Here is a 12,759-nt window from a genome sequence, read left to right as displayed (position 1 = left end):
AGAAGGATTTCAGGAGAATCATGTGACACTGAAGACTGGAGTAATAATACTGTAAAATTCAGCTTTTCCATCACAGGAATAAATTACATTTTACATTACATTACAAAATAGAAAAAAAGTTATTTTAAATTGTAATAATATTTCACAGTATTACTGTTTTACTGTATATTTGATAAATAAATGCAGCCTTGAAGAGCATAAGAGAGTTCTTTCAAAAACATTCAAAATTGTATCGACCCCGAACTATTGAATGGTAGTGTACTGTATATGTTCCTCTAGTTATTTCACAAGATACCAATATGGCAAACAGATAACACCCACTTTTACTATGACCTCCTCTACAGTTACAGAACCAGTTAATGGGGCATTGGCTGGCATTTTGGTCTCAAGTTCAACAGAGCATGGTCTCAGCACCTGCAGTAAATACAAATTCATAGTTTGTAAATCATTATAGAGACAAATGCAGTTACATAACATGCAATACATTTTCACTGTGCCTCTTGAAAAAAACAAAAAACATAAAACTTTATTCCTGTTGTAAAAATAGAGTTAAAACAGAAAAAAAAACATTAGTAGGAATCAATAAACATACGGTGGTCACGGCTTTGTCACCCTCCGTCCTGATGAAGGGGCAGGCGAGCACTTTGAGGCTTTTGACGCTGGCCTTCATGGCCTGGCCGGTTTCTTCAGACAGCAGGCTAAAATCACACTGGAATGAGGCTACCAGCGCAGGAGCATCGGCCTTCATCAGATCAGCCACAAACACAACCTCTGGGTCCACCACAACTGCTCGCAGTCTTGTTCTCGGAGCTGGGGCTGATGATGACATTTTTATTTTTGTTAAACACAATTTTGCATGATTGTCCCCAGTTATGAATGATGACCAGATTAACATTTTTGTTTTAATTTATAGACATTGTCCTCAAGTATTTCTAGCCAAAATACTTTAGAACTGATAAAAAAAAAAAATGCATATTATTGACTATAACTATTTTCATGACCAGGAAGATTTAATTAATTTCCATGACTTTTCCAGGTCTGGAAATCACACTTTTGAAATTCCCAGACATTTCCTATTTCCAGGACAGTGAGACAACATTATTTTAGCAGTTCTGTTTGACGCTCCTGGAAGCAAAAAAATGACAAATTGAACCTTTACAACTGCAAGTTCAGGTTTAACCCAAATTGTTTTGAGACCCTCAATGACAAAACGTTGTTCACAGTGTAAATCTACAATATACTGGTTTCACACAACATTTTACATTCAACAGCTAATTTTTTTCAGCAGTAGCATTCACACCTGCTTTAGGTTCACACTGGATTTTGGGTTCTGAGACGTATTTGAGCGGCAGCTGATTGGTTTTCTCTTGGTGTGTAGGCGAACTTGTAGGCAGGGCTTGCACAAAAAAGTCGGCGACAGCCAACAGGAACTCCACGCTAGCACACAGATAGAGCTTCTGCAGCACAGCGACCACCGAGCGCTCATCCACACTCTGAGAATATTTCACATCAATCATGGGCTCTGTTGTCTCTTCATCACGCCTTCCCAGCATCCTTTAGGGAAAAATAATATTGAGCGATCAAACCAGAGGGATGAGGCCAAGAAACAAAACTGTATAAAAAGTAGATGCTTATTTCTTCTGAAATGCTCTTTGTCTGTCAATCATTTTATGTAATGTCACATTAAATAAAAGTGTTTCTTAGTTGTAATTAAGTGTTTTAAACAATTTTTTTTTTTACATTTCATGTTTTTGAAAGAAGTATATTGTCCTCACCAAGGCTAATTTATTTGATCAAAATAAAGAAAAAAAACTTAATATTGTGAAACATTATTACAATTTAAAGGGGTGGTATAATTCCCTTTTCACAAGATGTACAAAAAATCTCTGAAGTCCCCAGAGTGTGTATGTGAAGTTTTAGCTCAAAATACCCCATGGATATTTTTATATAGCATTTTAAAATTGTCACTTTTTGAGGGTGAGCAAAAACGCACTGTTTTGTGTCTGGCCCTTTAAATGCAAATGAGCTGCTTCACTTGTGTGTGTGTGTGTGTGTGTGTGTGTGTGTGTGTGTGTGTGTGTGTGTGTGTGTGTGTGTGTGTGTGTGTGTGTGTGTGTGTGTGTGTGTGTGTGTGTGTGTGTGTGCGCGTGCGTTAGCAGCTCCATTACCTCTTGCAGACAAGCACTAAAATGTCCGAAACTGTTCTGCCTTTTATGTTTAAACTGGAGTCAGACAAAGATGGAGAGACTCAAGAAGAAGTGACAACACGTAGAATGCAACAGGACGTCTCTGAATGGTTGGTTGATGAATGTATGTTGCTGATGTGGAGTTAACTATCTTCAATTAGCATATTCTGTCATGGTAATATATAAATCGGTGTTGTGAGATGCACACAGAGTGACTTTCTATTGCATGTGAAAAGACAGATACTAAAGTTTGAGCTGACTCACAAATGTACTCTTACACAACAACTCTTCCTCTTCTCAACATGGACTGGGGGAGGGTTTATGTACATTTTAGGGTTGGTGATGTCACTAACCCGGGAGGAATGTCTTGTACCGGTAGTCCCTACCAGCCGTTTGTTGTAGTCCTTAAAAAACGATTTCTTTAAAAGAAAATATCTCCCTTTGCTTTGAACTTTGAGCGTTGTAACTTTGCAGATGTTGTTTATGCTTAAACAGCAATATTACACACTAACTAAAGTTAGAAAAATAAAATCATAATCAACCACCCCTTTAAATTAACTATTTTCTATTTTCATATATTTTAAAAAGTCATTTATTCCTGTGGCACAGTTTCAAAAACATGTAAAAAAAAAATAGTTTTTTTTGACCGGTAGTACATATATTGTAATTTATAAATAATGTATATAATTATGTTTATTTTATAATTGTTTGTTGTTGTATTAGGTTTTATTATGTGTAAATCACCTGGATGTGACTCTTTCAATGCCGCTCCTCCTGTCATCCAGTGTGCATGTGGTGAGGATGGTGGAGACCTCCATATTCCCATTACTAAACATTTTGCCTGAAGTCGCCATTTTACGCAGCATAAATTCACCTAAACATAACTGCTCCTGATGTACAGAGGGCTAGAGAGAGAAAGAGAAAGAGAAAGAGAGATAGAGATGGGTGGGGGGGGGGGGGTAAAATGTTCACTTTAGGACTGTAACTGTAAACAGTCACTGATGTTCACCAGTCTGTAGGCTTTATACACACCTGTACAGGGTCGTTACTGTAGAGCATGAGCCCAAGCGACTCAACATTAAAGTTGAATTTGACACTCTCCAGAAGCTCTGTCTCGTTCAGTTTATTTTCAGACAGCTTCTCCACAATCTCAGAGCCTACACAAAACAAGGCCATCCGTTGAGTTCTTCTCTATAAGCAAGATCATTATACAAAACATCTGTGTGCACCTGTTTTCTCTCACCAGTGGCCGTACGTGCTCTGACAAGCACACTCTCTTGTTTGAGGGCTAACTCTGAGCCAATCGGTGTGTCAGATTGAAGGCTGCTCGCCTCCCCGATGTTCTCCATCAGAATCCGCAGCAGGACAGTCAGGTCATCTTGACACAGAGCCACCTGGAACATGTGAGAATCTCGATTCATTTTCCAAAAATCACTCCAATTTTATAATTACATATAACCAGATCCCAGAATATATGGACCAGACAAAACTATAATAATTATAGTTTATAAAAATAGTCATTTCCACAGACTGTGACATTAGATTTACCCAAAAATAAAAACTCATTTCTCATCATTTACTCACCCTCAAGTTGTTCCAAATCTATATGAATTTCTTTGTTATGTAAAACATAAAAGAAGATATTTTGAAGAATGTTTGTAACCAAACAGTTGTGGGGCACTATTGACTTCCATATTATTCTTTTTTTCATATTATGGAAATCAATGGTTCCCCACAATTGTTTGATTGCCTTCAAAATATATATTTTTTGTGTTCAGCAGAAGAACACAAGAACATGTTAGGAACAACTTGAGGGTGAGTAAATGCATGAAGTGAAAATGTATTTTTCCTAATTGCATGTTATTGATGTTAGTGTGAACGATTCATCCATGCAAAAAAAAAAAATGTTCTCTTCGTTTTTTTAAATCAAAATGTCATAATGCAATCTTGCAGTGAAACTACCAGACTTTTTCAATAACCTGGTTTTCAATACTTGGCTACTTGTGTTATATTGCGACTTTTTAAAAAGCAGAGAATATGTTCTGGCATCATACATCCGGTATGTGAACAGACCTTCATCGGCTTCAGATCTCCATCCACCTCTATGGCAGCCATCTTCTGGTACCATGATGCCGCCAGGTTACGTTTTACAGACAGAACCAGGTTGACTGGCTCCAACAGTTTTGAACTAGGCTGATTTGAGTCCTGCTCCATGAAAATTCTGAGGATATCGAACAAAAGGATGCATAAGAGGAAACATACAAAGTTGTATTATGAACAACTAGAATGCTGGCTTTGAAAATTCATGAAATGTATTCTGTTCCGTTTATTATCAGATCTGTAAATGGACATATGCTGCATATAATTATACTGTGAAAAGTAAGTCTGAGAATCCTAGATAAGCTTCATGGCAGTGGGCTACCTGGACAGCTTTAGCTGAGTGAGTTCGATATCCATATTATCTATGACAGCAGGCAGCGGACAACCTTCCACTGGGAGCAGAGAGAAGCTGTTTCCCACAGTAATGAGACCCAGGTCCGCCTCCACAGCATTATGGGATGTGGAGGACTGAGGGATTATGATAAGGGGGGCCTTCAGTCTAATGTTCATAGCTAGTCTGAAGCTCTTTTGAGCAAAATCCCTCACACTGGAAGCTGCTTTCTCCGCGGCCTGAGCCGTGGCAGCACTGAGAGCCTCTTTAGCTGTCTGGAAGTTATTACTGAAATTCTGTAGAGAGAGAAAGTAAAGGTAAGTTAGTGTGCTTGAATTAGGAGAGGCCATGGGTGCAATTCAAACTCACCAGCAATGACATGACGAATTTGTGAAGGTAGACTACTTGAATACAGCCCACGTTAAGTTTCACTTTGCCATCGACCTTTGAAGTGTCTGTATACCCAGCCCCCTCGGTGGCTTTGGGTGTTAGACTCATGCTGAAGCTGAACACCTCATCGCCTACGATGGAGATGGCCTAGAGAACCAGAAATAACAAATAACAGATATTGCAGTTCACTTTACTATCACTTCAGTTGTATTTCGTTTAAATAAAATCCAACTTAAAAAAATATAACTGTAAATAAAATAGTTAGATGAATGGTAAAAGTCTAGAAGATTAACTGTCTGGCTAACTTGCCTTCTTGTGAATTGTTTTAGGATCCACATTGATGACGATGAAGTCACGCAGACGCGTGGATATGTGTGTCTGAGTTCCTTGCATTTGTAGAGAACCATCCAAACCTACAGGAGGAGCAGTTTTAGAATCAACCACCAAACAAAACCAGCTTTTGAATAAACAAGAAATATATATAAGCAGATGATACACATAAAACAAATACGCATTTAATACAACAATTTTAATACACAACCTGATTATAACATTTTCTGGCAAACAACTAAAGTTAGTATATAATATTAAATGCATTATATCCTAAATACAATAATATTGATGTACTAAAAGCTTTCATTTTTAAGCCTGTATTAATTTATTATTGTTTTGCAGTAATGTAGTAATTTTATAACAATATACAGCACATGGTGTTTTTTAATTTTCAAAAAAGAAATGGATTGAAACCTTGAATCTTGATGTCTGCCATGTTGCTCCTCTGGTCACACACCAACACATTAAATGCACCAAGCTGCATATTCACCATCAGGTCAATGATGTCACCATCAGAGGGAGAGCTCAATGCAGCTAAGACAAAAAAACATTCTTCATTACTTCATCCTTAAAGTGTGTGAAACAATTCAGTGTTTGTCAGTTTCAGTGAGTGTGTTTACTGGATTTAGCTGAGGAAGTTCTCATGTCGTCACTCTTTTTGCTCTCTCTCTCAGGCGAGGGCAGACTGCTGGTGGACAGGGCAGCAGACAGGAAGTCCATAGTAGAGAGGAGAGCCTCAGTATGCAACATCAAGTCTAGGGAGGAGAATACCACCTAAAGACACACAAAGGCCTCTTACACCCTCAATTTCCAAAACTGTTAATGATTTTAGATTATTTACAGATGCTTACATTGATCTTCTGCTCAGTATTCTGGTAAACGCTGGCAAAGTTGGGCCCATTTCGATCAGCCTACAAAGACAGGAATCAAGTTTAAGATCTCCATTCATGCATTCAATGGAGCATGAACCTCTCAATCCCTGCTACTTGTTTGTCTTCCATTATGAAGATTTCAACTGTAATTATAGGAATACATTAATAAATAATCTGATCAATTAGCACTGTTTCTGAAAATATTACATAGCCATCTATACATTTACACATCTACAGTATGCATTTCATCAGAACTTGATTAATATCCATTCATGTCTCTGTTTACTTATGTTTACTCACCCTCAAGTTGTTCTAAACCTGTATGAGTTTCTTTCTTCTGTTGAACACAAAAGAAGATATTTTAAAGAATGTTTGTAACCAGACAGTTGACGGCACCCATTGACTTCCATAGTATTTTTTTTTTCCTACTATGGAAGTCAATGGGTGCCGTCAACTGTCTGGTTACAAACATTCTTTAAAATATCTTCTTTTGTGTTCAACAGAAGAAAGAAACTCATACAGGTTTGGACCAACATGAGGGTGAGTAAATGATGACAAAATGTTAATTTTTGGGTGAACTACCCCTTGACTATATTGTCAATCACTTGACAATATAGGAGGTTTTTAACCATGTTTGTATAAGGAGTTTGATCATTAAAGCTAGATCTTATAGACTAACGCAATGATTGAAATTATGCACATCAGAAAGAAATAGATACCTTAAAATATTTGACTTCAAAAAGATCTGCTCCAGGCTCTGCTGAAGAACTGATTATACAGAGCGGCTCTCCATTTGAATCTGAAAAAAAAAAGTTAAAAAAAAAATGCTTTATTTATATTACCGGTATATACTTAAACTATGTGTTTAGGTTCACAAATATAAATTAATTCTACTAATTTATGAACTGTGCACTGTGAGTTTTTTTAAACAAGTGCTACAAACCAGGGAATTCTAGGCACTTCATGGAAATAGTTTTGATGTATGTTGTGGCCTCCATGTCATATTTTCGAACTTTGGTATCAATTCCAAGCTGAGCTACATGGAGAACCAAAAAGGGAGACTCTTGCCCATTTTTAGACTTTTTCAACTTCAGCATAACCTACAAAAATGGGAAGATACAGGATTCTCAGAAGATAAAAAGGTACAGGATTCTCAGTCCACACCAGATTCCTAGTCAACAAATCTGGAGTTATTACTGCAAGACAACTGAAAATTAAGAACTTAAGTGAGGTTAATCACCTCCTTGATTTCAAAATTGAGCAGCACATTGACAACATTCTCTGTAAAAGCACCATTGGTCAATGCAGGTTGAGGCCCTGTCCCCACAGGAAGTGTCACTATCAATCCTTCATCTATAACAGCTTCATCTGTGGAGGAAAATGGGTAAAATGAAGCCCGCAAAGAAACTTTACTGACTAAAGTTTAGTGACAGATTAAACCTTTAGCAGAAGTTTTTGTTCCCTCCACTACAGCAGTCCTGCTTCCCTCGCCAATGTTCTCTGCTAGGATTCTCATGAGGACCCCAAAATCCTCCTGGCCAAGAGCCATCTACAGATGCCAGAAAAGTACTAATCTTTAGTTCTCTCCAGGCAATCACCTTTGACTCACATTTTAGATTTTAGATTAAACACTTTCGAAACATCACGAGAAACTCACGTTCATTGATCTAAGTCCTCCTTTGACCTCCACTCCGGGAATTTTGTTGTACCAGGTGGAAGCCAAATTACGCTTGACTAAAAGCTCGAGATTTATGGGCTCCAGAATTTCAATATCTAGATGAGCAGCATCATGCTTCAGAACAGTCCTGGAGAAAGAAGAGAAAGTTAGGAGCCATCTCTAAATCTGAATCAAACAGGTTCAGAAAATTAGTGTTGTTATTGTTAACAAACTAAAGCTATTAACTTATAAAAAAGGACTTAGATTTTACTCAAAATGTTGCCTTGCCAACAAATTGAATTAAATAAATGTTAACACTTTATTTCGATAGTGTACTTTAGACATTCTACTAACTTTGCAACTACATGTCAAATAACTGTCATTAAAGTGTTAGTTGACTGTCTGCTTAATATTTGCTAACACTTTATTTTGTTGGTCCCCCAACAGATATTCTACAGACTATAAGTAACTTGGCAACTACAAATCAACTTATTCTACTAACCCAAACACCTAACCCTAACCTAACAGTCTACTGACAGTCTATGAATACTCTAATGAGAGTTAGTTGACGTCAACTGTAGTTTAAAAGTTACTTATAGTTAGTAGAATGTCTAGTGGACTATCGAAATAAAGTGTAACCAAATACATTTATTTTGAAGTACTAACATTACTAAAACTAAAAAAAGTAAATAAATGTACTGTAGATTTAAAAAAAAAATGGTTTAAATACAAACTCCCACAAAACATAATACTTAATAGCATTAATACCCAAGCAAAAATTAAAAATTAAAACTAAAAATATAAAACTAAAAGCTAATTCAAAATATACATATACATTGTAAATACTATAGTATTATAGTATTTGTAATACTATAGTAAATGCTAATAGTTTGTTAATAATACTAAAATAATTCTGTCACTAAGACTAAAATGACCTGAAAATAATGCAGTTCTTTAACTTGATTGTAAAATCGGCTTCATATCAAATAAATTAATTTGGAAGATCTTTGTTACCTAGATAGTTTGAGCTGCGTGAGTTTTACATCCATGGTCTCCAAAACTGCAGGCAATGGGAAGCCCTCAGCAGCCAGCAGAGAGAAGCTGTTTCCCACAGTAATGAGACCCAGGTCAACCACAAATGCATTATAGGATGTGGAGGACTGAGGGATTATGATAAGGGGGGCCTTCAGTCTGATGTCCATGGCAAGTCTGAAGCTCCTCAGAGCAAAATCCCTCACACTGGAAGCTGCTTTCTCCGCGGCCTGAGCCGTGGCGGCACTGAGAGCCTCTTTAGCTGTCTGGAAGTTATCCACAAACATCTATGGAAGACAACCAACAGTTAGTTACAGCTTAGTGTGACTTGACATGGCTGTGAGGGAAGGTTTTAACTTGGGATCCACATTAGGAACAATTCATGCAGGGATGTTCTTGTCTTTTAAAATGCCTGAAAGCCAAATTTACAACAAACAGTTGCAAATTCAACAGGGGTGGAAAAAGCAGTGCTGGTGTGAAACAGTATTTTTCTGTGAGATAAAGTAGTAAAGTTGATGATTATATTGTCTGGGTATGACAGGTGAGCTGTTTCTATTAAGCATGTCGAGAATGAAAGTTAGAACCAGTAAAATAAAGGCATCCATAACGTGCGAAATTCCATCTCAGATTTCAGTGATTTCTACTTCAGTATGCAGTATGAGATACAAGCAGACATGCAAATACACACATTCGTGATCAAGTCATTTAAATATGCTTGGCCTTACTGCATATAAATAACACCATAGGGTGAATATGCATAATTTAATGTCCACTTCTTTAACAATATCTCACAGTTAGAACAGCAATACCTCACAATTAAAACTTAAGTAGTGAATGCTAATATACTTAATTACAAAAAAAAAAAAAAAAAAAAACAGCATTAAAGCTGCAGTATGTAATTTCTATAACATGAGCAGCTGCAAACAGAATTGTAAACTGTTACTGACTTAATACTGACTTAAAGGAACACCACTTTTTTTTGGAAATAGGCTCATTTTAAGACTTGGCATTTCTGACCTGTTTCCAATAAATGGAAGATGAAAGAAGGATTTACTTGTTAGGGGGTACACAATTCTGTATGATGTCACTAGTGGTGCAGAAATTCCAAACTGCAGTTTTAGTGTTTAAAAAATCTCAAGTATGAATGCAATCTTTTGAGAGATGCACAAAAAGACAAACATGTCTTGTGGTTCTTTGAACTACCTTATTTGAAAGGTAAAGCATAACTAAAAATGCATACCCATTATAAAAGAGTTTATTATATATCAGTGGTAAATATTATTAACAATGTTAGTGACTGGAAACTGCTTCTGTTTAGTTTAAATCTAATTCAATTTTCAGGACTAAGCAGCAGAGCTAAAAAATTCTAAATAGAGGTTTCCAGCTTTCAGAATATATATATTACTCTATAATATTCTTCTTTATTTTTTAACCAGTAGCCTGCCACTAGAACAGCGTCTCTCAACCTTTTTGACTCAAAAGTCCCCCCCAATATGTTCAGTATTTCTGCTGCAATAATGGCAAAGCTGATTTTTTTTTTAACTTTTTTTCATAAATTATTTATTTATTATTATTCATTAATAGTAATTAATTTTTTTTTATTCCAGAACTTTATGTTTTTTAATAAAAACAGAAGTTTGTATTAAAACAGCATGATTTCAGGTTACATCTTCATTTTGTTTGTTTTTTTGAATTTAAATTTAATTAATTTAGATTATAGTAAAATATTGTTTTTATATAAAGATACTAAATTTTTTCTGAATACTTTTAACTAATCCAGCTGCTCCCTTGAAAGTTTGCTGAGGCCCCTTAGTTGAGAATCACTGCACTAGAAACAAAACAAAGGCAGTCATAAACATCGCTGTGAATGTTGTTAACCTGGATTAACGTTTCCATCTTACAATCAAATTAAAGGTTTAATTATGTGCACAACAAATTCAGTACAATTAAGTGGGGTGTAGGCATATTTCAATGTGTGCAGAGGTGCATTTGAAGGTATGCTGCAAAGCAAAAGACTTTAATGCAGCATGCCCAAGGCTGTACCTCATCAGCAGAGTACTGATAGCTAAAAGAGTCCTGAAAAGAGGAAGACACAGTTAACAAAAACTATGAGGGGGGAAAGGTGTCGGAGCAAAAAAAAAAAAAAGGGGGGGGGAGACATAAATGTCCAGACAAAAAACAACAACAAAAAATACAGACACTGAGAAATACTGATTTTCAAAATCTGTGTCCCTGTTTTAGCAATAAGTGACTTATCTGTTGGTATTAACTTGACAGAGTAATACAGACGACAGCATTTGAGCACAGATATGAAAGGGAAGTGCATTTGCATTAATTCTCACCAATAAAGACATAAGGAACTTGTGCAAGTAGACAATCTGGATACAGCCAAGTCTCAAGATAACTTTCCCATCCACTTTGGAGGTGTCAGTGTATCCTTCGCCTTCAGTGGCCCCGGGGTACAAGGTCATCTTGAAGCTGAACACCTCTTCTCCAACAATTGACACCGCCTGGTGGTACTCACACAAATATGACTGGAGCACAGAAACTTGGCATCTGCAAATCTTCCAAAAACATTACGACTTATCTCTTACCTTTTTATGGATGGTTTTAGGGTCCACATCAAGAACCACAATGTCACGCAGACGGGCAAAAACATCAGTTTCTTTGGCCTGGACCAACACAGATGCATCAATGCCTGACATAAATGAAAGAACCACGTTTGGTTAACTTGCATAAAATGTTCTTATGGAAAAGAAATTAAATGAATATATAATGCAATGTAACCATTTTAAGAAAAGCTGACTTTGATGTACAGACACTTTAGTTTTTTCTACCTTGGATCCGTATGTCAGCAATGTTGCTTCTGTCATCGCAGACAGCCACTCTGAATGAGCCAAGCACAGCAGACAGTTTAAAGTTCACAACACCAGAGTCCTTCGAAGCCTTGGACACTAAGAAAATATAGACACTCCAGTTAAAACACTCAAACAACACACTGTGTGACAATCTGAAGCCAGTACTGTCTGTAACATGCTTTAACACAAGCAAAACAGATACCGTTTCAGACTCCTGTTAGTACATGTCATGTCAAGACCAGTGCAAAGGTTAAAAAAAAAACATTAGTTACCCATGAAAAACCCTATAAAGCGGAGACAAAGACAACATGGATGACTAATAATTTGACAAGCAAAATGCATTTGTTTTCACACGTGTATTGTCAATATGTGTGTGTGCCTGCGTTCCCACCTGTCTTCCCTGCTGCCACTCTCTGGTCTCGTCTCTTGGTTTCTCTTTCTTTAGAGGCTGCAAGGTCTTGTGGTATTGCCGAATTCATGTAGTTGATGGTAGACAGCAAAGCTTTAGTGTGCAGCATGAAGTCCAATGAGGAAAATTCCACCTGTGAAATAAAATACTTAATTATTTTTCTTTTGAAAAAGCTTTTATTGAAAAGTTAAATTAAGTATTTGTTTCTGAATATAAAAGCAAAAAAAGACTAAAGGCCAGTTCACACCAAAGACTATAACTATAACGATAATTTTAAAAATCATTCTAAATGTAAAAAAATAGCCACACCACAACTATAACGATAACGGCACAGAGGAACAATATCGTTGGAATCACTTTTTTTATTTTTTATTCCAGGTGATAACATTGACAGCCAAAGAGAATTTAACGTACTTTAAAGAGCTCGGGCATTTAAAGCAGCAGCCGACAAAACTGCAGCATGCGCTTATAATAAACAGAGCAATAACGTTTATTAAAGTGGATGTTAATTTAATTATCATTATAGTTGTCGTTCTTGGTATGAACGGGCCTTAATAATGTGATCCTAACTATGTAATAAACATTATTTGT

General features: G+C 36.5%; 1 protein-coding gene across 3 annotated transcripts in view; it reads right to left on the bottom strand.

The window, feature by feature from the left end:
* vps13c (vacuolar protein sorting 13 homolog C) overlaps window positions 1-12,759 on the bottom strand; it is a 51,012-nt gene that overhangs the window by 18,528 nt on the left and 19,725 nt on the right. For 2 of the 3 annotated variants that reach the window (XM_079587388.1, XM_079587387.1), the window contains 24 exons: window positions 12,151-12,301; window positions 11,739-11,855; window positions 11,496-11,599; window positions 11,244-11,411; window positions 10,945-10,977; window positions 8,884-9,188; window positions 7,870-8,017; window positions 7,653-7,761; window positions 7,453-7,580; window positions 7,156-7,312; window positions 6,932-7,011; window positions 6,192-6,251; window positions 5,961-6,114; window positions 5,755-5,874; window positions 5,317-5,420; window positions 4,987-5,154; window positions 4,609-4,913; window positions 4,260-4,407; window positions 3,430-3,580; window positions 3,219-3,343; window positions 2,931-3,091; window positions 1,301-1,554; window positions 593-816; window positions 322-414 (listed from right to left, as the gene is read on the bottom strand). In XM_079587388.1, the coding sequence (XP_079443514.1) occupies window positions 322-414; window positions 593-816; window positions 1,301-1,554; window positions 2,931-3,091; window positions 3,219-3,343; window positions 3,430-3,580; window positions 4,260-4,407; window positions 4,609-4,913; window positions 4,987-5,154; window positions 5,317-5,420; window positions 5,755-5,874; window positions 5,961-6,114; window positions 6,192-6,251; window positions 6,932-7,011; window positions 7,156-7,312; window positions 7,453-7,580; window positions 7,653-7,761; window positions 7,870-8,017; window positions 8,884-9,188; window positions 10,945-10,977; window positions 11,244-11,411; window positions 11,496-11,599; window positions 11,739-11,855; window positions 12,151-12,301 (3,567 nt within the window). The remainder of the gene's footprint in view (window positions 1-321; window positions 415-592; window positions 817-1,300; window positions 1,555-2,930; window positions 3,092-3,218; window positions 3,344-3,429; window positions 3,581-4,259; window positions 4,408-4,608; window positions 4,914-4,986; window positions 5,155-5,316; window positions 5,421-5,754; window positions 5,875-5,960; window positions 6,115-6,191; window positions 6,252-6,931; window positions 7,012-7,155; window positions 7,313-7,452; window positions 7,581-7,652; window positions 7,762-7,869; window positions 8,018-8,883; window positions 9,189-10,944; window positions 10,978-11,243; window positions 11,412-11,495; window positions 11,600-11,738; window positions 11,856-12,150; window positions 12,302-12,759) is intronic. The other variant, XM_079587389.1, reaches the window with a different exon arrangement.

The sequence above is a fragment of the Phoxinus phoxinus genome (genome assembly GCF_949152265.1).
Source record: "Phoxinus phoxinus genome assembly, chromosome: 2".
Classification (NCBI taxonomy): Eukaryota; Metazoa; Chordata; class Actinopteri; order Cypriniformes; family Leuciscidae; genus Phoxinus; species Phoxinus phoxinus.
Note: the sequence above shows the minus strand (reverse complement) of the source record. Positions and strands in the feature narration are given on the sequence as shown.